Source organism: Dromaius novaehollandiae, chromosome W (genome assembly GCF_036370855.1).
Source record: "Dromaius novaehollandiae isolate bDroNov1 chromosome W, bDroNov1.hap1, whole genome shotgun sequence".
In the NCBI taxonomy this organism is placed as follows: Eukaryota; Metazoa; Chordata; class Aves; order Casuariiformes; family Dromaiidae; genus Dromaius; species Dromaius novaehollandiae.
This window is the reverse complement of record NC_088130.1, coordinates 35,709,728-35,735,894: the sequence shown is the minus strand read 5'-3', so window position 1 is coordinate 35,735,894 and position 26,167 is coordinate 35,709,728. Positions and strand designations below refer to the sequence as shown.

General features: G+C 38.6%; 1 protein-coding gene across 4 annotated transcripts in view; it reads right to left on the bottom strand.

The window, feature by feature from the left end:
• Positions 1-952: 952 nt before the first annotated feature.
• LOC112980278 (multiple C2 and transmembrane domain-containing protein 1) overlaps positions 953-26,167 on the bottom strand; it is a 286,913-nt gene continuing 261,698 nt past the window's right edge. For all 4 annotated transcript variants that reach the window (XM_064499933.1, XM_064499935.1, XM_064499934.1 and 1 more), the window contains 4 exons: positions 11,305-11,414; positions 7,978-8,087; positions 4,181-4,278; positions 953-3,017 (listed from right to left, as the gene is read on the bottom strand). In XM_064499933.1, the coding sequence (XP_064356003.1) occupies positions 2,946-3,017; positions 4,181-4,278; positions 7,978-8,087; positions 11,305-11,414 (390 nt within the window). In that variant the 3' untranslated portion in view covers positions 953-2,945. The remainder of the gene's footprint in view (positions 3,018-4,180; positions 4,279-7,977; positions 8,088-11,304; positions 11,415-26,167) is intronic.

Here is a 26,167-nt window from a genome sequence, read left to right as displayed (position 1 = left end):
GGGCCCACATTAGCAGATACCCTGCTTTAGGATGCAGCCTTCATAGTTAATTTCTGATTATGCAACCAACATTTTATTTGCAACAGAAAAATATACTTTTGTATTCCATTTGGATTTAAAACGCTAACTACAGCATAATAACCCTTTCAGTTAAAGCTCACTGCTTCTATGAAAAACAGTTACCTGTTCCTTACTACAAAGTGAAACCGCCATAAGCAAGCTTTGCACTCGGAGCTATGAGCGGCAACGTAGCTGGAACCCCAAACCCCTCAACCAACCAGCCTCTGACAAACCTGTGCACTTTAGCACTTACTTGAAGTGTGGACCCAAATTAAGTTATTCATTTTCACTGGATCAAAATGAAGCTGTTTAACCTTCTTTTCCTGAGGCAAAATGAGTTTCTTCATAATGAGTTGAGACTTTTCCTGATTGTTGATGAAGGGACAAGTTGCCTAGGGATAATACGTCAGACAAATCTAACAGGCTTAGAAATTAACTCCAGAACTCATCGGGAAATGGAAGATGCATTGAAATATCTACAGTATCACACAGGACTATTCTCTAAGGAGGCCTCTCACACAAAGCAGCATAGACATCAGATATCGAAAATGGGTTCGCAGACAAATTATTAAAACTGTGATTTTAAAAATGACTTATTTTGCGGTGCAGGAGAGCCATACTTAATCAAAGTGCATTCTTAGTCAATGCTGCTTTTGTGCGTTACATTATCAGTGAGATCTACTCTGAACAATTAAGGCATTGAAGTAGTTTAACTATTTTCAGAAAAAAAGATCTTTTCCCTTTACCCCTCCCCCCACTGACATGTTTGGGGATTAAAATACTGAAATGCTGCACACAGAAATACGATGTTTTCATTCACTTGCCCTCCATACCACTTGTGGGAAAATGACAGTGCAGGACTTCAAAGAAAAAAGCTGCCTAATACCTAATGTATGGAGACGCTTAAAACTGTGTTTAATGCAATAAATGTATATAACTCAAGACATTACCAAACTAAACATTTGAAACTTATTACAGAAAAAAAAACCCCACAACAGGAAATTATACACAGAACGATGGACAATATTGAGAAGGTACAAGGCTTGCAATATATCAGAAAGACTTTGCAAAATTGACAACTGGGAACAAATATTCACAAATTGTCAAAGTGTTTTTTTAAAACAAAAAGAGGCTCATCTGTGCTTCTGACTTCATCAATCTTATGTTGTTCTTCAGGCAACATACAGTGAAAAGGTGGGTATGTAACCTTTGCAAATAAATTCCTGGGAAATCATGATCTAACAAAACCATATTTAGGTCTAAGACTTTCAACAGAACATTAATTGGATTGGCATTCTTTCAAACGTAAAACAAAAAGATCAAAATAACTGTAATATAAGAAACTGGTTATCAACGTATCTGTAAAATAAACACATTCAGAATGATCTTTCACGAGCAATGCACCCAACAAGTAATTCTTTAGTCAAGTATGTGTACATTTGCCTGCAAAGTATTTCTAAATAATCTTTTCAAAAAGTGTTGTTGGACTAGCGCAATATAACTTTCTCAGCAATTGCAACAAATGAAAGGTACCCCACAGAGAGCAACAGGAGAAATTTTTCTTTTGAGGGTATAGTCCTGCAGTTCTCACTTGGGCAAAAATTCCCTTTGACGTCACTGGGAGCTATGACTAAGAGCTGTGCACAGTTAGTCCCTCAGGAATGAATTTTCCACTCACTATGTGGGCAGTTCGGTGTGGAACTCTACATGCAAAAATATCGGAATATATCCTTAAGTAGTCACTACGTAGTGGCCATTAAAACATCTGAAATGTAAATGTTTGTTCTGTATGTTCCATTTAACCTATAAAATAATGCAGTTTCCATGCAGTAGGGCACAACTGTATCAGAAGAACTGATTACATCATTAGCTAAGAAAATAAAACTGGTATATCAGTTTTATCACAACTGCATTTTTTCCTCTAAGCTATATTTCACATTGGTAACAGGTAAAGTGTTACATCATAAGCATGTTAATATGATCTTGTGATTTGAAAGCAAAAATATTTTTGCAAGATTTCTGTATTAAAATAGTTATGTGCACAAAAGGTGTAGATAGCCTGACACCCAAAGCAATATGGAGTTAGTTTGATAGTACTTCCATTACACCAGAACTATGGACTCATTCACTAAACTATGTAGTACAAATTAAGATTACTGGTACATATAAAAAAAAATCAGATAGGCAATCAATTACAAACCTGGCAGTATTTTGAGAGAAAGAGAGATTTTTAAGTATTATGATGGAATGATTAAAACATCAGGAACTTCTTTTGGGAGCTCCAGTAAGAGATTTGCACTTGGTTTGTTCACTAGCTTACAAGCAGCCCTACTGCACAGGAATACATTGCACGAGGAGTTAATATCAGGGTCTAGAGTTCAAAAAATCTGTTAAAACTTAAGTGCAGTAGGTTCCACTACATTGTATTTCTGTTGAAATGTACAAAACATAGAAAATTGTAATGGTCACTTATTGGATAAAAATATTAATGTTCACAGATAAAACCTGACTGGTTTTTCTGAGTCAGATTTAAATTTACATCTTTTGCAGATTTAATCGACATGATTTGAATATTTAAGGTATCTTTGACCATCAAGTAGCAGTACATATTTACCATTTTACACCGATTCCCTTAATATGTTATGCCATCTCTAACTAGGTTTCCCAACAGCAAAGCCCTACTTGAAACCTTCATCAAATATGTCTTTACAGTCTAAGTATATATTCAATGAGAAATGCCTTTATACAGTATTTACAAATTCTCTCCATTAGATAAAAAGGCAAAATAAATAAAAAGCTTAAAGAAAGGAAATGCTGCTTAGGCTGTAGGCTTTTGCTTTTATCTTCCCCCAGCAGATGCTAGTCTCTTCAGTCCATGAAGTTGGCTAGCCAGGATTGTTTTTCTTCCTCTTACTTGGGCTGTGGCTGGGATCTTGTTTCAGTTCATGATATTGCACCTGTTTAAACATAATGTTCAGAGAGAAACTGGTCAGGTGGCCACTTGCTAGAAAAAAGAAAAAGAAAGAAAGATTTCTATTTCTTTTCCCAAGGCAAAAAAAAAGAAAAAAGAAAAAGAAGAAAACTCTTGTCCTGCAAGCTAGATGGGATCTGCAGCTGTGATGCAACAACAACAAAATGATAGATCTAGAGTAAGAACGGAAAACAGCATTAGCAGAATCCTGCCAGGAAATAAAACAGTGTGCTGATGTAAACTTTAGAAAACTTTTTTTTCCATGAGATGTAACACAGAAAATAAACAGTATCCACTTTAAAGAGTTGGATGAATATTCTTTGCAATCTGTTTCTTAAAAACACATTTATTTTCAAAGGCCTACCACAGAGGGATCAAATTCAGACTGGGTATGTGCACATGTACCTCTTATTTATGCCAGTTCTGAATTGAAACCATCACCTAGAAATATGGAAAGTATATCATCTTTGTGATACTGGAAGTGATTTATGTGCACAACGTATCTTAATGCTTAAACCATCACACTGGATTGCGTACTGCAGTGTAAGAGCTTATAATTCATAGCCTGCTTATTTTTAAAAGGTTAGTGATCACAGGTGAACTGTGATCAAAACAAAGATTTTCACCTTAGGGAAGAAAAAAAAAAAGGTTCAAGAACCTTAACTTTCAGAGCGCTGTCACAGGACACTGGGCAAAGCATCCTGCTGCCGACTGCACAAGTGCAGATCCTGCCTTTTATTATCCAGTCTTCCCATCTCCTCTCTGCACATCCTACTAGGCTTGGGCAGAGCACCTCCCAAAAGAAACCCTGGCAGTGCCTTATTCCAATGATACTCACATGGTCCCCAGAGGCTGGTTAATACAACCCCAGCACCCACTACCATCTCCCAAATAGTTGCCTTTTTACTGATTGCCCCGAAAGACCCTCAAAGGCGTAACTGTGGCAGTAGCTAATTCCTACCAGCAAAAAGTATAACAGTCTCCTTAAGTTTCATGGAATATTCCCAGCTGGAGTTTTAATTTCTTTGTGCCAAAGAATATAAAGTCAAATCAAAATAACTGCTTTAAAATTAGTTAAAAAAAATCAGGAAATCATGATGCCATATATTAAACCAACAACCGTATGGACACTTTAAAAAGTATACACACCACTTGTACATCTGACGGAACTCTGGACAGAAAATCAAGTAGCTCATTGTTATCAATTGCATATGGACTTCGAAGCTTCTTTGTAAATTTATTGATGCCTGCAAAAGTGAGAGTTCAAATATTACTATCATCATCTTATTAAAATACCTATTTTTGGCAAAGTTCTGAGAAAGATTTTAGGATCCATTTCAAAGTCTGATATTAGCGTTGAATTAATGAATGAATGAACTGTAAATTCAGTCTCTAAAAGTCACACTCTGCTGGTGTGCTTTCCTCTGCTTCAAAATGCAAATGTTCTACTGACATATTCAAACTCCTCTAATAGTATTTTTAAAACACATTTTGACTTTGGACTACGTTTAGAAAAGAAAGGTTTTTTTTTTTTTTTTTTTTTTTTTGAAAACAAAACCAGTACTGGCTTGATAAGTCTTTAAACATGCAGAGGTTGCAAAAAGGAAAGGAACAATGTGTACTCCATCTCTGTGGTGCATAGGACAAGTAATAATGGGTTTAATTGCGGGATAGAAGATTCGGGTTAGATACCAGGAAAATCTTTCTAATGCTAAAGATGGTGAAGATCTTGGAAAGTTGTGAAGTCTGTGAAGGCTTTAAGAAAAGATTATACAAACCTCTGTCAAGGAATGACAGACACAGATGATCCAACTGCAAAGCAGAGAAGGGCCAAGATATCTTCTTTAGACATCATAGTCTTATAATTCTAATTGACAGTGCTTAAAAACACCAAGAAAATCCCCCTCCTCCCCAAAATTAAGCTAAAACCAGATTTTTAAATTATACTTATTTTCGTATCATTACACACCAGCTCAGATTCATACACTTTTCATGACAAAACCTAGTGTGCACGCTATGGAAACACAGGTCTAAAACATGACCAGGAATGCTACAAATCATGCAGATTCTCGCATGAACAGGAGAAAGCTGGCACAACATTTGAAAATATGTAGTTGCTGTTCTGTGCAACTTATCAAGCCTGTGTCAGAGATGAGATAATTCATTATATGTTCCAAAAAGTCTTTGGTGCCTAGGTCTTTCAGAAAGTTGTAGAAAGGACATGAAGCTTCAGCAGTCTTGGTAACATCCCTGGTCTCCCAGAGAATGATTCTCAGCTGTTCTGTCAGGATAGGAGATGGCTACCAACCTTTGATCCAGTGATTAAACAATGAGTATTGAGAAACAATATTTGAGATCCAAACACACTTGTTTAAGAAGATTCTTCACATCATCAAGTTACTAAGAAACAAAATGTCTACCACACTGTTTACTGAACATGGCCACCAGACCAGCCACTGGTGAATTCAAGAAGAGTTGATATGGCCTCACCTTATCCCTTCCCTACTCATAAAGAAGGCAACCAGTTATCACATGAAAATAAATGCATGAATACATCCAGGTCAGGGCTCAAGACAAAAGTACAGGAGAACTGATGAGAGGGGAGACTACGGGAGAAGTAAAAGATCACAAGGGGATTAGGTCTTTTCTAAAAGCTTGAAATTTTTCAGATTAAAATTTTTTCTCAATACTGCTTTCTACATACAGCTATAGCAGTTATCAGGACTCTACACTGTTGCAAATGAGATTAGAGCAGGGAGATTTTTCCTACTCCGTTGTGGTCAATGCAGTATAAGTTCAAGGACCAATAGTCTACCCAGGGAGAAACAGGGTTGGGAGGGAAAGAACCAAGAGTCTGTTGCAATAGCGGGCTGAAGGAAGCAGTCCCTATGGAGGTACAGAAGACAGACAGCTTTACATAAGACCAGTCATAGCATGGAGGAATTTTCATAAAAAACCATTTGCCTTCCCAAAGAGCTAAATGGGCAGACACTGCTAGAGAACAGCTCAAAGTTTCCTACGGATGAAAGTTAAACAACAGATATCATTTGCTTTCAAATGCAGGATACGTGAACAGGATGAAGACATGAATATACCCTAGGGAGGCTAGTAACATAAAATAATGGAGAAAACAGGTACCTATGTGTTTGGAATGTTACATTTTCAAAGCAGTTTCCTAGGCTGAAGGGAGAGTGGCTCAAAGCTACACATGACATTGTACTGCTCCGTGTTAACGCATTTCATCCCTAAGGAGGTTCGGATTCCACCGGTGGTGGAACCTCACCTATGCAGTATGTGTCCGTTTTCCAACACAACATGGAAGGAGAAACAGGTTAAAGAAGGGAACCCTAGACACCAGCTGAGCAAGAAGTCACCTAAACTGAAGTGCAGGAGAAAAATGTGGAGACAGACCGTCTTATGAACAAAGGCACTTGAAGTCATATCAATGACTAGCTAGATGGCTTGCAAGGGGGGGGGGGGGGGGGAAATACAGAGAGAGCACATGAGAGAGACCGCAGGCATGAGCATATGCAAGATGCATCTAAAATACTTAGTGAATATGCTATTGATCCATGGTCTGGGAGGTGTGGACTAGAGTTTAGAAGTCCAGGCTCTGCCCTACCTGAAACAGAGACTTGAACTTACACTCTCGTGGGAAGTCTAATACCTCCCATGGTATTGTAGGGCTAAGTGTCTTTTAATAAAACCTTTCAAACAACAGTGCTGATTCTATAGTTTTGAGGGTCTTGGAAAGGTATTATAAGCTCCAGATCTTGCATGAAACCAGGATGTATGAAGCCAAGTGTCCAAGATGCCAAGTCTGTGCAAAAATGACTAGAAAAAGGACATAGACCAAATAAGTCAAACCAGTAAAACAAAAGGCCTACCATGTTGTGTATGCGAAGAATGCAATTTTGGGAACAATCTAAGGGGTTGTGTTGCACCTTAGGGATAAAGGGTATGTGGCAAATAAATGAGACAAAAAAAGACACTAAGCCCATACATTTGCTTCTTTAGTTCTACAGATTTATTTTTTTGGCCAAATTCTCCTTATTATCTTTCCCCACTTTGTATATTCTGTTACATTTATTTGTAAAGATTCAGTAAGAACTGAGTTACTGAGTTATATCTAAAAGACATGTTGTCCAGAGTCAGTTCAATGAATTTATGTTGTCTCTCACATTCAAAGGTTTTTCAAAGAAATGATTATTATTCTTGTCTTCAGAAAGAAACTCTAGCCACAGATTCAACTGAGACAGTTCTCTTCACAGGTTTACACTACTGAATAAGGGTACAGCTGCTAGTGATGCAGAACTGTATTAAAAATGAACAAATGAAAACTTAGAGCATTATTTACAACAGATGTGCTAACAGTAGCTGTTTAAACTCAGTGTAAGGAATAAATACAAGGATAACTGGTAAGAACTTAGCCCAGTCACAACACTGCCCCCCTCCCCCCCAGCTCCCCCAGTTTCTGTTCATTATCAGCTGGCCAAATACCACATATACCTTTCTGTCAGACTAAAGGTGACCCTTTAAACAGGTTTCTTGTTGCTATGTTCACATACACTTTCAAAAGATAAAGTACTGCCGTTAAAAAGGCGTATTGTCCTAAATGCACTATATAGATTGAAATGCCTCTGTTTGTGTATAAGTGGTGAGAATAAATCAGAGTAATATCTAGACAAAGCTACACTTTGATATATGAAGAATCCTCACGGCTCCATGTTTATAGTATGATGAAGTCTAGAATGCCAGCCAAGAAAAATGCATTTTGCAGGTGGGCTTAAATCTTTACACAGTTGTGATTTTTAACTAACCTGTCTGTTTCCATCATGGAGCAGCTTCATGACCATAAATACAGAAAAGCACTGACAGTATAACTCATCCCTTAAAAAACATTTTTTTTCTAAGTGGCACAGACAGTTAAAAAAGGCTTTACTTACCCCAGACAAGGACAATGTATCTCAGTGGAATGAAATACAGGATGATTGTGAACACAGAGAGGGCAACAATTGCCAGCCAGCTTAAGAATGGGACAGTCCAGTTGAATGTACTAAGTGAAAAATTAATATAAGTCAGAACACTGGTCACCCAAAAGAACCAATAAAGGAACAAATAATGGGCAGGCGGGCTTACAACTTTGTGAAAGGGTGGAACTACCAGTCTTCACCAGGGAGAACCAACTGAAATCATGCATGAATATACAGATGCTGAATACCAGGGAGAACTTGGGTTTGAACGCATTCCCAGGGGAGAACAAAAACAGGCCTTTGCTTTACCCACTCACCGCTGACTGGCACCTCTCCCCGGCCCAGCTGTGCAGATCTACCACAGGAAGCACTACTCGCTGTCTTGGATGCTTCAGAGACTCCCCGCAATTTCAGTGTCAGACAAAACACATACATTTCCTTTCTCTCCAAATTTACTTGTACAGGCAACCCAGATCTCCATCTTCAATCCACCTTCCCCCCAGCCAGGTACAGGCAGGATGTTGGGGTTAGAACAGCCCTTCTAAGGGTTTCTGTTCGATACCCTCCCTGCTCTACCTGCACCACAAAGCAAGCAGCTAAAGGCTGAACAGAGACCTTCCTTTTGGTTTTGCACTCCCCAGCAAGAAAGGGGTGCTTGTCACAGGGGGTACAAGCAGCAAAAGGCAAGTGTGTGCGTATCCAAACCTGGAAACTCATCCTCACAAGAAGGGAGTTAGAGAAAAGATGGGGACAGATCAATCACTCCTGAAGAGAGGGGAAAAAGCGGGGGGACAAAATTAAAAAAAACCCCGCACTTCGGGTGGCAAAAGAAAGAAGGAGAAAAAGGAAGGAAGGGACAAAAGGAGGGAGTGGCATAACATCGAGTACATGACAGATAAAGGGAAGAAAAACTGCATCATTGTAGATGAAATTAAAATAAATAAAGATTATGTCTTCATGGACAAAGGAAAAGAGAACTTCTGGGATCCCATCGGAGTTTCAAGGCCCCGGCTTTCCAGCAAGGTCCCAGATTAAAACGTTGTTAATAAGGGTGCCAAATTCTACAGTGTGATAAAAATCTGCTGATCCCCTCATTTTGCAGAGGTTGAGGTATGGGCAAAGAGAAAGTGCAAGCTAATGAGTCTTGAAGCAGCTACACTGTGGTTCCCAACCTCTGCATGCAGGGAAGAGAAACAGGTCAGATGGCCAATTTATGTATATCCCATGGGAACTTTGGTTAAAGGGCGCTTGGTTAAATGGGATTATTCCATAAAGGCACTACCATGTCAAAGGTTTTGCATGACATTTATCCAGAAGGAAAATGTGGGTTTGGCTCTAAACAGCCTGATGATACCTTTTAAGGTATTACTATTAGCTACATACCCAGTCACATTGGTTAAATTATTTTGGCTTCTCTGGCTGAATAATTGCAATTATCTGAATTGCTGGCCATATTTTTCATAATGAGCTCTGGCTTCCTATATTTATTTGTCTTTTTTTCCTCTCTGGCAATTTTGACATGCCTCCAGAGTGAACATTATGTTAGTGTCACTTGGTGCAGGATCACTCCCTTTCTCCTAAGGGGACACCTGCTCTTTTCCCTTCTTCTGCGTGCATTTGGGCTGAACAGAAGGTTGAGGGTCTGCTCGTGTTCCTGTGACTCGGCTTTATGCAATGGATCACAGACACACCATGTGTGGGAACACTGGCTCCTCACTTAGCAAACCTCCTTCTGTGCTGTGTTAGCACAGCACTCAGTACAGGTTTCCCATTATAGTTTTAGGAACAAATTACAGAGATTTATAGGAAGATTCAGTCTCACTTTGTTTAAAAAATCGTATCACTCTTATCCTGCACATAACAGAACAAACTCTACTTTCAAAAGGCACAACTAAAGGAACTTAACCATCAAGAAGACTTCCTTGAACAGCCTGTTGATAAAAGACTTGGTTCACAGAGAGGCTCGTCTTGCTTGGTTTGAAAACTCACGCACTATAATGCGCTTATGCCTGCCTCTGTTGCTGTGAATAAGGCCTGTCTGGAAGTGTCCCCCAGGGAACATTTTCCCAGGTTTTCCTATCAGGGCCTTTGCCCTTAAACGCATAAATGGCAACTTTCTCTTTATCCTGATTCTGATGCGCTTTCCATTGCTGACAGATTAAAAAACAAAAAACAAACAAAAAAATGGCAGAATGGGTTGAGAGATTATCCTCATATTTCCTGTAGGTTGACCTCTAGCCAACGTATCAATTTCCTAAAATTCACTTCCAACAGAAAATATTTATTTTGGGGCCATACCTTTAGCACAGCCTACAAACGCATAAAAATGGAATACCAATTTGCTATACATAGCACCAAGCAGTGGAGAAGACAATTGCCTTATGTTTATAGATAATAGTTGAAACAAGCGGGAACACACTGCTTTAACTTTCCTTTAAGATATGCTGAGTGCCTCAAAAGAAACTTTACAGCAAAGACTCTTGTGAAGCTGCTCTAACTCGATATGGCTTCCAGGTCACCTTTTTGCCTTCCCTTTCTGCCGCAGAGGAAAGGAGGTTGCGAATTCAGTGCTCCCAACTTTTCATCTTGAGAGGCTTTGCACTCGGCTTTCGGATGGCAGAAAGCCAAGTAAATTCTGTCCCTGTTTCTCAGCTGAGAGAATCTTTCTGGAACCTTTTGGATCTCAAATGATAAACTTTAAATTACTGTTCACTGACCATGCCAAAAATACACCAAACTTCCTGTCCTAGGCCTCACAGATGCTTCCTCATATATACTGTAAAGCTCATAACTTCTCTTGCTTAAGGTTTAGATTTTTTTGGTAATTCATATATACCACATATTAGGCATTACATAGTATATATAAGCTTTGAGGAAAAGTTTTGTTAACTTACGTGAATAAAACATTTCTGGCAACAGAACGTACATATATCCTTAAAATCTGAAACCCTTATGCAACTCTGCTTGTTGCCTTTATCAAAACTTCACTTTTTTAATTACTTTTAAATAAGTACTGCTATGCCTCACAACAAGATTGTCATCTTTTTTACTTCAAAGCCTCAGTTCTGACTTTTTTCTCCCTGATTACTACATTTCTAAATTCCAAAATTAATATGACAGGACTTTCACAAAACTCAGGGCCTGCATAAAGCAAAGTAAATAATGATGAGCTTTAGCAATGAATCATCCAAAATTAGAGTCCCTTGCCAAAAAAAAAGTTGTCTAACACTTTGCACCTGAGCTTGGAAAAAATATGAACAGTATCAGAGTGCTAACCAGCACCAGTGTGTCAGCACTTACTTCTTTATCCTTTCTCCAAAGGAAGCCACTTCGTCAAGGACATTCTGGACGCTGACGCACACCTCCTGGATGGCATAAAGTTTATTCATAAATCCTTTTTTCTCACTGTCCTAAAGAAAAAAATAGTAGTCATTGCATAAAAAAAAATTCTGATCATAGCAAATATGCTATGTATCTATCAGTTAAGTTTTAAAATTGCACATTATAGATATATTTACAAGTCATTATTAAAAACTGGCATTCAGGTATTATTTTCTTGCTCTTTAAACAGTGCATATTGAAAATAAATACAGCTTAGCATATAGATTTAGCACCATACAAATTTATTTGTCATTACATTAGTTTCTAAATATGTATTTCTATAATTCAGCTCTCTAGTTTATAATGATGTTGAAGGTGCCAACCACATATGTTGTGCACACTTTCAAGTGATGAGTCAAAAGATACAAGAACCTCGTTTTTTCAGGATGACCTTTCTTGAGCTGAGGTAGGTACCAAGAAGATAAATGCACCTCTGGAAGCACTGAGAGTAAGAAACCAGAAACACTTCAGCTCCTATGGGCAAGATTCCCTTTGCTTGCTATGCCTCTATTTGAGATTTCCACCTCCCCTACTCTGTCAGCCTCCACTGGGCCCAAAGGTTGGGATTAAGTAGGAAATGCCAAATGCATTCATCTTGGCACGATATGAAGGTGTGCTGCTCTTCTGCTCAATGTGGATTATCAGAGGTATGCCGCCTAGCTCAGAAAAGATAGATGCGTATTTAGCTGTTCATATCATACTCACGCCACTATTTTATACATTGTTTAAGGTATCCATTACGCACACAGCACCACTGCCAGTGTGTTAGCACGCCCCACGTGCCTCTGTTATTCTACCACCCGTTAGCAGCGCGGCATTAGGCCACCCCTCGCACACGTGCAGCATGGCAGGTGGCATTCGCCCCAGACAAACCTGAGTGCATCACTCAGCTGCAGACAAGCTGCTAAATATGTCTTTAAGTTATCAGACATACCCGTGCCCTCTATAATCATTCTATTCTACCATTCAACTTGGCCAATGAACACGCACTCGCGCGCTCTCTCTCCTTTTTCTCATTAATATTCAAGTGGCAGTATGCATGAAACATATGAGAGATGCAACTCCAACTTCGTTACAATATGCTTAGTACAGTCTGCGGTTCTAAAAGCTTACAAACGTGAGCCACAGAAGAACTGAAAGATGCAGGAGAGGTGGCAGTGTATGAAGGCGTTTCATTATCTCCTTATTTATCCAGGCTTCTGTACGCTCTTGGACTTTTATTCACAAAGCCATCAATGTATGGTAATGTAAAAGTCTAACCATAATTTCATTTTTGTTAAATATGAAGATGCTTTGTTCAGTTTTAAAAAGTGTTTTTCAGAAATCGAGTGACCAGTTGGCCTTGAAAAATAGGAATCGCCCTCATTTAGATCTTTTCAGGAGTCTTTGATAGATTTGCTATCAGTAAATCTTCTCCTCCTTTCTGCCAGCTCCAGCTGACTTGGCCTCCCAGAAGAAGTGTCCATCAGCGGAACAGAGGAAACCATCATGGTGCTGGCCAGGGACACAAACACACTGCACAGACCCTGCCACTGCTGGGCCCTGTCCCACTGACAGTCTCTTCCCTTTTCCCCAAAGCTTTCCATTAGCCTCCTAACCCAATCAGTCTGTAGCATCAAATCCACACAGAGCCAAAAGCGCTCTCAAAGAAACGCTGTGTTCGACGGGTTGAAAATCAGGCATCACCACAGACAAAAATGACAATTTCTCTCAGTTTTTCTCAGATTACGTGCAAGTCAGAAGTTTATACTCAACATTTCCAATGGATTGGTGCCAATATTATCCTGCCTAGTTTGAATTTGGTTGGTGTTTTCTCAAAATTAGAAACAGAAAGAAAAATAACGCAAGATTAGCAAAGAGCAGCAAAATATTTGATAAAAAAATTGTTTAACATTTTGCTATTACAAACCACATACTGCAACAGTCTCTGTAATTGACCCCAAAACCCCACACCTAAGAAACTGGCTTATATTGCACTTCACTCCTCTTTTTTTGTCCTGATGTTCAATACTTTATTAGCAGACAGAACACTGGTTCACATATTTTATTGTCATTTTTGCTTTCTTTATAAACCAGCCTGGGTAAGGAAAATATCATTTAATCATCCAAAGGTATTCTAGTGATACTGGTTCTGCAACTATATTGTCAAGATGTCTTCTGAAGATGTTAAAAGCATTTAGCTGCTACAAAAGACAGATTGGCTATAAATAAACAATTGATGGGGGGGGGGAGAAAGGGAGGGGGAGAGAGAGAGGGAGAAACTATTTCCAGTAACTTGGCGTAATTTTAAAAACCAAACACTTCAGAGATAGCAAAACATTCACAGTTTCTCAGGGAACATAAAAAACCTTATGTTCTTAGCTAAGATTAATAATTATTTATATCTCCAAAAAATGTTTTTGTTTTTGTAGATGACCTTAACCACAACCACTGAAACCAACTATATCCAACCTTGTATAGCATCACTGAGTCACTTTTGAAGTTATTTCTTAATATTTCTTTCATTCTTGAAGCCTTGGCAATGATAGCATTATCATCCTACAGTAGACAATTTCTTAGGTGGTTCCGTACACATCCAGTGTGTTTCATTTATGTTTAACTATTCATACTACTACAAAACCGCCAGGAAAGAGAGACTGGCTCTATCCACTCATGTAAAACACATACTTCCAGCAAACATGAAAAGAATCTGTTTTTTAATGTATTAGTAGTGAGCAACTGTAAGCCATACAGAAATCACAAATATTTTTCTGCTTTTGTAATACATGCAACTTTCATCTCTTCAGCTTAGATTCACAGATCTGCCATCCCTGTAAAGCTATCTTGATTTATAATTAAATTGTGTGAGAAAAGAATTGTATCAATGTAACAAAAACAGTACCCTTTGTGACATCTCCAGAACTCAACGGGGATTACTTTAAGAGGCCCTGAGGCTATTTTTCTTTACAAATATTTTACAAGACAAACTTGTACCTTTTTTGAAAATACATCTGTTTTAAATCATTCTCTTAAAAAAAAAAAAAAAGAGAGAGAAGAGAGAGAGAGAAAGAGAAAAAGAAACAGAGAGAGCATCATTATTTCCAGCCCCCCCCCCCCCCCCCCGCACCTTCTGAGCTTAAAGAAATTTGTTGACATATTCTGAAGCAGGCATAGACAAAACAGCACAGGAAAGAGGAGGCCGTCAGAAGGATCAGGGTTCGGCTTTGCTTAAACTAATTCCACATGCCCCACAAGCCATTAGCTGTTTTTTATTTCCTGCTCCAAAGATTTGTGGAGAAAATAATCTGGGCTAGGGAAAAGCTGCACTTATTTTCTTCCAGCAAGATGCTGTGTTAGCAAATACAACATATGAGCCACCTTGAGTGAACCAAGGTTCTTAATAATCCATTTTTCAAACACTACCGGTATTTCCTTTCCAAAGAAAGATGGGCTGTGACTGGAATTAATTTCATCATTTGTACAGCTACAATTGCCAAGTTTCTGGAAATAACTGCCATTTAAATAGTAGATAAAATTTATCATACAAAGCTAACAACAGTTTCATTACTATTTAATTTCCATGATTTGTTTGTTTGCAGGAGGCTTAAGGTATCTGAAAAGCAAGATGTTTGCATAAACTGCAAAAGCAATGTCAAATTGCTGTTGATAATCTGACTTACAAAAGGGAATGAATCCAAAGTAAAGACTAAGATCGTCGTCTCCTCCTACTTCACAGTAAACTGTAGACTACAGTTTGATATACTGCTTGGCCAGTAATAATACTTTACTGTTGTATACTGATTTTCAGCCATAACTGTATTTTACATTTGAGGAAAACAAGGCAAAATAAAATAAATGACTTGCCCTTAGACTGTGTGGATCTAGTTCAAAGGAAAACCAGAATATAACCCATATTGTCCCTTTATTCAGTGAGCTATGCTTGTGAGAGCATGATAAAATAGGGAAAGGGGAAAGCAAAAGAATAAATAAGCCAGATTCAAAAGTAAACTTTGCTAAAGTTACTGGAATTAGACTAGTGAAAAGAAAGAGCTTTAAATGAAAAGTGCTATTTTTTAGTACAGAACATAAAGCTCTGAATACCTTGTGGTAGATAACTCTCCCATTAATAACCGGTAAGCTGGAGATAAAGGCACACACCATAAAAACACAAATCATAGCAGAGTTTTGCCAAGAATAGAAGTAATTTTTGAGTTTTAGGAGATACTGTCTGGGAAAGATAGAGACTCCAGATGGATCTTCCAAAAATATCCTTCGTCTCCTGAGCAAGTATGATAGAGCACTTCTGTACAACTAGAAGTGACTGAGACAAAGCCTGACGAACTTGTGGTAGGCACAGAGAAAGAAAGGATGCTTAGCTGTCGCCGGCAGAGCACAATATTCACCAGGTATGCGGTAAGAAATTGTTATGGCCCTGCCACTCAGCCGCAATGAAGACGTATGCGCTGTTCGTTCCTTGTGTCACACTGGACTACCTGTGGCTACGTAAAAATGGGCCCACAGCTACCAGTGAGGAATCGCTCTTTTGACCTTCTGTAACAAACCCATAAATCTCTATTAGTAGAACAGAAGAACACTTCAGTGAGGAAGCCGTAGCAGATTATGTCAACTAATGTATTAAAGCAGGACCCTCCAGACCCCGCATAGCAGCCCTTTTATTATGAATTCATGCTAGCTCTGGAGCCTGTTCCCTCATGCGGGGAGTTTCTGCATCCCTCTTCGGAGCACCGGCCGGCCAGGGCAGGCTCAGAAGCAGAGCGCAGCCACCCTTACGGAAAGGGGCAGGCGCTGCCTCCCTCAGCCAGGCTCACGGCCGCACGCCTTGGGAGACCTCCGCTCAGAGACAGTGAAGCAGACCCAGAAGCGTCGGGAGGGCACGCGTTAGCCTTTACTGGCAGGAATCGTTAACATCTCTCCGGGAGGGCAAGCAGCCAGCTCCTGTTAAATACCATCCTGTGGTCTAGCTACTGCTCAAAAACCTGTCACTGGGGATTAATGGCCTCACCAATTACCTCCTAGACTTTAACCTCTGATTTCTGGGAAAGTCACTAAGAGTAAGACGGTAAGCCAGTAGTAGGCCAGCTCTGGAGGGATTTCATCTCCTCCAGTCCTTCTGAACCCCCAACAAAAGGCCTTCGGACCTGGTGATGGATACACAGGTAACTCATTATATTACCATTTTCTCTGGGAAATGGAAAAGGGTCAGACAACCATGATGATGATATTATATACAAGCTGACTTGGGAAGTGTGATCATGAGGTTCGCTGATTTGTCTACAGGACCAGGAGAGGTATACGGAGTGACCTAAAAGTGGCCTCCTCCATTACATCTGTAATGAACCAAGAGCGTTGGGTTGTTTTAACTGCTCGTCCTTCTTGAAGACTGCCACTTGCGGAGTCCTGTAACAGCTCACTCCTGTCACTCCTTAGTATGGGAAGACTCTTGCGGAGATAGTGAAAAGCTTTCAAAGAGAGTATAATGATTTACATAACCCACCCTTCACGTAAGCCAGCTAGTAACTCTTTGGGTTCTGGACTTTTAGGCATTTTAAACAGCGACTGACTACCTGCCAGAGAGACGGGCACTAGAATATGTTTCTCCCACAAGCTTGAACAAGGCCTGGATAGTACCTACACGATCCTGAAAATGAACGGTCAAAGCAGACTGGCATGATTTAACATTGGACATCAAACCCTAGGGTTACATTAGATAATCAGAATCAAGTCTTCAAACTGTGGACTTTACTTCTGCATAAACTGCCTGGTACAGCCCCTTCAATGACTGCCTTTTTAAAAGACTGCTGTGTTTACAAATGCTGAATATTTCATCTCTGAAGTCTACCTGCTAATGAAGGTCTTTACACGTACATTTTACCACACAGCGCAGTGCACATAGACTAGGTTTAAAAATAGTTGGTCATGCCCAAATGGGTGTCAGGCTGAGAATTTCTAAAATGTGGAGAACATCACATAATTATTACAAGAGTAGCGCTGTAGAGAGAAAATGATATTTATGGTCATGATTATTAAAGAAAGAAGCAATAAAATGTTATTGCCTAGTGAGCATTCAATATTTAAAACAGCAGAAAGTAGGCACAATAGAAACCATATAAACACGTGGATGAAAACATTGAAGATTCACTGTTTATGAAGACACCATGCCTGTGAGCATGAATATTACAACAATCTGTTCTGCCTCAAACATACACTGAGAGTTGATAAAAATCATTTTGAACCTTCTGTGACTTTTTGGCATGACTACCTATATAACGAATTAGGCTTTTTGTGTGTAATGAACTACTGCAGTGCTAGAACGTAAATATAAACTCAGAAAAAAAAGTCAAAAACAACAGTAATAGTTCTAGGGAAAAAGACAATATTATAAACCGTATGGGATAAAAAAAGAACACTTCAATGGCAATTCTTTAAGTGAGGATTTTTTGCCAGTGCAAAATTTTCTCTTTCTCCTTACTAAATTCCATAGTATTATCCATGCTATTTAAATCTGTCTCTTCCTGATCTCGCTTTCACTGCACATTTTAATACAGTAAAGACAGCAGTCCAGATACAATAAAAAAACCCATGAATGCAATAGTGCCAGTTAATAGTGTGACATGCCATTCCACTGCAAAGCCATCTAGAGGGGGGGAATGGGACACGACCACAAAAACGTAAATTTTCATTGCATGCTACATTTTTGGCTAATACTAAACATTTATGAGGTGTTAATTTCATAAATACTCTAAGCCAAATATATTACTAAAAAGGATGGACTCTTCTCTGTTCATGGTGCTACTTTAAGGGGCAGAAAGACAACATTGCCAAACGGTGGTATTCCTTTCTTGGCATTATTTTGGAAGGCAACTTAAAGAACTAAGTACTTATGTAAGACATTGTGGGGTTGAGGACTGGGATATTGAGAATCTACCTGATACATTTTCCTTTTCAACTAGACAGTGATCTTCTACGACCTCCCCAGTTATACTTCTCTTGCATTCAATCCTGTCGATGTCACCTGACAAGAGCTAAGGAAGAAATCCCGGTGTATCGCCCAGCGGTTGTTTGGGATAGCTAATTTAGTCAGAACACATTCCTGTAGTTCTACCAACTAACAAACTTTGGCTGTGTTTTTATAGCCGTCTTTGTAAATTCCAGTGGTTCTGGCAGCCTTTACTCATGAATTGCTGACAAGACATTGACCATAATTGGTCTCTATCTGTGGTGAATGCAAAACTGCAATTAATATTCATTAATGTGTGTGTTCATTAATGCAACTCTTCAAATTCTGATCTATTGTGATCTTAACGTGAGGGAAGACAAATTTGAAAGTAAAATCTCAAAGCTCAAATAATGAAAAAAAAGGCAAGAAGAATGCTTGCTAGTTCTTTTGGAAAAAGAGTTATTTTCTCTAAGAATAACCCTGCTGTGCCAGAGCCTGGAAAGAACGTAGGGTGAAAAGAAGATATAGAGGCTACTGTAAAGATTTTCAGTTCAGGTAGGGGGAAAAGGGAAAAAGCTGGAGAACACAGAAAGGGAATGCTGAAGGACTGTGGTTAATGAAACATCTGAACTTTGAGATGCTTATCTAAATCCGACCCACACATTTTTTATTGTTTACTCTTTACCAACATGAGAGCCTCATCAAAATAATAAATTACTCTGTTTTGAATGTTTAAAGTAACCTCAAAAATTATCTTTCAATAACTGTCTATACAGCTGTCACTGATCTGTATAAAAAGAAGATTATGGCGTTCTGCTGGAGTTACACTCATTTAAAATTTCAGTTGCAGTTCTGAAATACATTGGCTTGAATGTAGCAGATGTAAAAGTTAATTTGATGTTTTAGTGTAGCCCCTAGAACATAATTTTCATTTTCTCTTTGAAAACATTATGATGACAACTATGCTCTTGGGCAGAGGATAAAAGCTAACTATTCAAGATCACCTCTATACAGAGTTAGAACACTATCTCAGAGCCAAAGTATGCTTTTAGATTTACTTTACTGTCTCTGGAAGTTTCTCAGTCCTGTGTTGACAGGATATCATGATCTTATAATTCATATATAAGTCATTCACCTAAACAGAGATAACGGTTCTACACTAAGTTACTGGCTAAACCTGGCAAGCTTGAGAGATATTTGCTATAAGTGCTTCTGCTGCCAAAAGATCTGCATCTCCAATGCAGGACTAAGAGAGGATAACCTAAAAGATGTCACCACAACAGATAGCTGAAGCACAGCAAAGAAAAGGGAGACGAACACTGATCTAAAATATGATTTAGCAATCCAGCCTTAGATTTCCATCTTCCAGTTATCATGAACTATTCTCTAACAGTGTCAGTCTTCCTCCATTCTTCTCAAGAAGAGGAACATTGTCTTCCTCCATTACCTTGGGTTAGACATGTAAGCTGCATATTACTAAATATTGCTAAGTGAGTTTGCTCCTTCCCTCCTTTGGCTGAGCAGGCTAAGAATTCCAGCTCCTTTTTAATCGATGCTATTGCTCTGATGGTTTTCTCTTATGCTCACTGCTATTAACAGCATGGTTAGAGCAAACACACACAAACAATTCTGTATTTCAAAATTCATATGGTTGTGTGCTGGACTCCTGATGTTTTTGGTTCACAAAAATCAAAAGAGATTAGATTACTTCCCCTGAAATTCTCATACCCAAACACATATACACAGTTTTAATATCAAATTACTCGGGCCTGTTCAGACAGACTGCTGAGCAGAGGAACCTAGACATGCCTTCACCATTGGTATTTGCTGCCCAAACGATGCTCTTTTGGGACAATCAACCAAACATTTTTGGCCACTTCAGATTCCAGTGATTTAATGCAATGACAAATTGTTATGAAAAAAGGAAAACGAAACTGTTTTCTTGGGGACATTATTTGTAAAGAGCAAGACTTGAAAACAACAAGCAAGAATCTCAGCTGCTGCATGCTATCCTGAGGTCAAGAAAACCCAGATGATTTATACCAGTTAAAGATCTAATCCTAAAATGTGAAATACTAAATTGCTTTCAAGTACTCAGTGATTAAGCAAAATTCCCTGCTTACAGTATTTGATCTGGAAGAAAAAAAAAAAGTAGGCCTAATTCCTAGCTAAGCTTACAACTGTAGGTTATCTGAAACCTTTCATTCAAAGTGCGAATCTATAGCAAGCAAGATGAAAAGAGTAAGATGAGAGATCTGGACAGCTTTATTCATGAGAGTCTTGTGTTTAAAGAAAATCATCGTGGAAACGGTTTGGGATTGAATCCCAAAGTAATGCATGAGATGATGGAAAAGAGACCCACAAATGCTCAAAAGCCAAAAAGCATAATGCTACGATCATGTCAGCTCACAAGAAATCCTATCGTTTCTAGAGCAAGAAAGATTAAGTAATGTTCTAAAGATAATGTGGATATATACACATTTCAAATGGTACCTACAATTATTCAAGGAATCTATCAAATATTAATGTATTGAAGAAAGCTTTTCAAACATATTGCTTTTTTCTATAATTCCTCTGGATAAAAGTTCAAGCTCAGCTTTTTAAAAAAAAACATTCTTACAAAAACAATTTGACATTTGAGGCAAAGCAATACAAAAAGGAAGAAAAAAAGCAGCACCTGGAAAATGTCACCACAAATATTCTGGGGTACAGCGGGCAAGGAGCGACACACGAACCAAGAACTCTGTCTATGGTCTCTTGGGAGAAAGAATCCAGAGAAAAGCTTGAAAAGGCTCCACTGCTGATTTTCATTGTATCTGTTTATCTCATTGAAATGTTAAGGAAAAAGAAGTCCCTCCTTATTCATTAGGAAGTCCTGAAATTTTGGACCAGATCTAAATCTAGGCCACCTAGCAAAGATGCTCTGGGTCCATGAATATGCAAAATCACAATGTAGGGCAATTTGTAACAATATTATCTTGATGTCTAACCATTACAATAGTCTGTTCTACATTCATTTTAAATACACTCCAGCAAGTTAATGTCTCAGAAGGAAAAAAGTACATATTTATGCTGGACCACAGTAAAATATACTCTGACTGAAACTCTGTAAGAGGTGTTCAGGATTTGTACTGCAGGCTACAATACAAGAAAGAAAGAGTTGCTCAAAGGCAATAATGAGTGGGGATATTTTGGAAGGAAACAAGCAAGCAAACTACTGTTAAAATTAAACACAAAATCCATATGATTAATGCAATGTTGGAATGATAACTGAAAAAATAAATGGCAGGAAACAATTTTTTTTTTAAACCATTCTTTAGGCAATATTAACTTGACCATTGACTGCTTATGACATAGAAAATATACTGGATCAGAGATGATACTATTTATATTAAATCCTGCAAGCAAAGAAGAAACAAGCCAGCTGAGATATCTAATTTACAGAAGATGAAGAATAGGTGTTTCATGGAGTTTATCTGCCTTTCTAATGAAACAAACAACTTTATCCAGTCACCATGTCACATGCATTTCCCCACTCTACTTTTTCTCATCATCTCCTAACTTGCACACTGTCATCTGAAAACTCAGAAGTACCAAGACCCACAGATATACAAATGCTAGAAGACGAGGGCTATGAAACCTGCAGGGACTGAAGGGCTTGACAGCAAACTAACAAATCATTGTAGCTTAGCGCTTTGGAGTGGATCTTGAGCATTAGGAAAAGGAATGGATGAGACATGACTGTACTAATGGGCAAAAAGGGCAATCAACAGCATTTGGCACTTGAAAGGCAGGAAGAAAGAGTTGGCATTCAAAGCATGATGCACTGTTGGAAGCAGACCCTTTTGAACATAGGGCTATCTTCAGGATAGAAAACAGGGTATTGTACAAAGACAGAGCATCTTTCCCTCCCTAAATCCCTGATCCTTTCCTGACATTTTCACAAAAGCCTTTGCAAATGCCAGAGATCCATGTAGGATGACATCAGCTTCAAAGGTTTGTTGGAACCAGCTGTTGGTGGATGCCAGAGTGCTGTGCTGCCTCCTGTTTCTCCAGTTCTGCTGTTGCCATCTAATTGATGGTGCTACATAGTGCATGATCTCTAACAAGATGCGATCTATTTAGAATAACCTGTTTTATTCCCATAGGCTTTTTCAGTAGAGAAGACAGATTAGTCCTCCATATTAAAAAAACTGTGTTTCTTCCAAAACTCATCGCTCATTTTTGTGACACTCACAAAAGAAACCACCACCAGCCAGAGTGCAAGAATTCAATGACAGCTCTCATCTTCAACTTTCAGCACACACTTTTTGTATTATTTATTGCCTAGTAAATAAAGTTTAAATGCTTTTCAGGCTTGGTTGCAAACTCGCTACCCATATGCAGTCCAACAACAGCAGGGAATAAAGCTGCCATCATACAATGTCTTTTCTCTCCTCTGTGTGTCTGCTTTCCATAGATTTCATTATTTCTCCTGGATCTGCACACATTGTCATATCTAGGGCGCAGCAATACTAAGTAAACAGGAAGAAGGTTTGTGAAATTTTTATCATCACTGAAACAACCGGTCGGGAGGATATACTGTATTTAACCTTTTTCCAAAGAAAACAAGGAGGAGAGCAGGTGCTATTCCTCTAGAAAAAAGATCTACACTATTTTAGCCTGATAGTTTGAGATTAAACACAAACACTGAGATATTTAGACTTTGTGGCATATCAGTTAGCAATAGACTACAGAAAGCAACTGCACTGGGTTAAAATATTGTGAAGGGCCAGAATGCGTAATACAGACATTTAGAAATACTCAGACTTCTACTAAAGTTGTTTGCTAGTAAATGCATGCAAGGACTATTCGTACAGGGGATCAGATGGGGAAATGCCCACACTCCTGAAACAGCGAGAGGGGTCAACAGCAGAGACTGAGAGAAAAGTGCAAGCAGAGGTCAAAGACATACTGAGACTTCCCAGAGCATCTTTCAAGCCTTCAGAAAACTGTGGTTCAAAAGTATCCAGAGCAAAAGGGCAGTTCCTTATTTGTAATAACTCTCAATGGATTTTTCTTCTATGAGTCTGTCAAGTCTCATTTTGAACCTACACAAGCGTTAAGCCTCCGCCCCACAGTCAGTAATTCAGCTATTTCACCGCAAGCTCCGTTAGAGCTTCCGGGCAAACACCATCCAGCCCTGAGAATTTGTTATTGTTCATTTTGTTGATTTGTTCTATAACGTCTTTTACTAACACTCTGATTTGAAGCAGATCCTCTGTCACAACCCCTATGGGAACCTCCCCAAGCTCTTCCACAATGCATACATGTGCAAAAAATTAGAAGTAAGGCTTAAGTCCAAGGCCCTCATGTAGCTTGTTTTTAAATGTTCCTGGTCCCATATGTGGGGTTATCTGGAAATTTCAATTATTGATGACTAAAATTATTGAAACTTTTTAGAATATAAAGACAGCGCAATCAATGTTGTAAAAGCAAATGATAATTTACGTTGTTCTTAAAGAAATCTTTTATCAAGTCCCTAAAAGAAAAAGGGTATTAAAATAACTCCTAAGTCAGGAGAAAGAGGTAAAACAGCACATATATTTCAAAAGATTAATAGTGAACTATCATAAAATTTGGTACTAGAACTGATGTTATTTAATATATTTATTAATCCACATCAAAAAGAAGTAAGGCTGAAATGACAAAATTTATGTGTGTCAGAATTACTTAAGGAGGGGATGACAATTTTCTGAAGACTATAACAAGGTTAGATGAACAACTAACACTAGTAGGTTAACTTTACTTAATGCCATTATAACCTAATGAGACACCTTCAGCTGAAATACTGAATTCAAGTTAAAAAATAAAGGTAAAAAAGCAGATCCAGAAAAAAATGCAGATGGAAGCTGTTGAAATTATGAAAACTGTGCAGGAAAAAAATAAGACAATGAAGAACAGAAAGCACTGGGACATTTTAATTTACACAGAAGATGAATGAACATAATCAAGATATTCAAAATAACGAATGGTTTAGAGAAAGTAAATTGGGACTCCTAATTATTCTCATACGGCAGTATGTGAAACATTGCATGAACTTGAAAAGGCAGCAGAGGTAAAACTGATACAAGTAAATTCTCTCTTTCATGCAATGCAAAACTCATTTGTGGAACTCACTGCCCAAACAGCATTAATATGAACAGATTAATAAAATTAATAGCAGTATTAAGCACATATATGGACATTTCCCTGCGAAATAGATATCAAAAGAGTGGGTGTAAAAACCATCCTTCATCTGAGATAAAAATATGACACAGTTAAAATCTGTCAGGGAAGTAAAACAAAAAAGAGTCTCCAGCCAAAATAAGTTACCCTGAAAGTATGTAACACATACATAAGCTGAAAAGCTTTGCTCTTTATTACTTGAAATATTTGCATATTTGTCAAAAGGAATCAGGGTCAGAGGAGCAGTAAGAAAACAAGAAATCAACAGAGAGAATCATGGAACCACCAAGTCTCCTCTTTCAAATTCTCCACACAGAGAAATCAGAACTTCCAGTAGACTTGCTAAATAAAGATGGTCATATAAATATCTTCCAGCTCTGGCACTGATTTCTTCTAGTAGGAAAAAACTTGAAAAGTTTTTGGATAACCATTCCCACCCCAGCAGAATAAATGGTTAATTTTATCTGTTTTTTTCAATTAAGGAAACTGGGGTTAAGAGAACGAATGACATGCTCATTAATCAATCGCTTACACTGAAAGTTGTATCCTAAGAGCTATTTTGTTTCCTTCTCTTAAAGTCCGCAAATTCATGCTTTGAAATAGACTGTATTGACTATATTTATTTATTTTAGTACCATTTTGATTATGGTTGTACAATATTATGTATGAAAATAAAACACTTACGAGATTATTCACCATTCTTGAGGGGCTAGGGGGAAGGAGATCAGAATATCTTCCACTCATTTTCAAACCAAAAATCACCTCTCCTAAGAACCCCCATGTTATATACAAAAATATGATAGCATTTTTTTTGTTTTGGATATTATTCATATGATTTTTTTGATTATGATTATTTGGATTTTATTTATATTTGTTTATATGATGGAAGAGCTTAAAAAATCAGTTCCTTCCAGTCAATGCCTCAAAATTTAGTAACAATTTTTTTTCATCCTAAGGCATCGAGCTTTACTTTCACAATGACTCCAAGCTTTGGAGAAGCCACTAGTCCTGAGCTTACAGCTCCCACATGGCATCATACTGTATCACCTCAGCGAAATCATTGCCTCGGCCCAGAAATTTCATTCCCTTTGTATTGACTTTAGTGCTTTTGATTCCTGCGCAGTGGAAAATATTAATGTATGCAGTAGAAAATACTAATGTAGTGTTACGGGAGAGAGAAAGGGAGGGAATTTGCTAACAAGGCTTATTCAAAAACACCGGAGCGCAGACTACAGAAGCGGGTAGGGAGCAAAGCGCTGGTCTGCGGTACCTGGAAGCACCTGGGAAATCCCCGCACGGCGCTATGCTCATGCGAAGGGGATGCGAGGAAGTGCCCTTGGCAACCGCAGCCGGCACCGCCCAACGGGCCCTTCATGGGCTTCATCCGCCACCGCGCCCCACCGCAGGCAGGGGGATCAAGCGCTCGATTCGTGCGAGCATTAATATTAATAAGTAATAATATTAATAATATCAATAATTAATAATAACAACCATCGTTATTAAGACTTTTTTTGTTGTTTGTTCTAGGAAAGGGAGGGGGGCTGTCACAGCAGAGCCGGGTGGCACCAGCAGCCTCCGAGAAGGAGCTCACCTTAGAGCAGGGGGCAGAAATGCAGTTAGCTACATCACAGCAGCTGG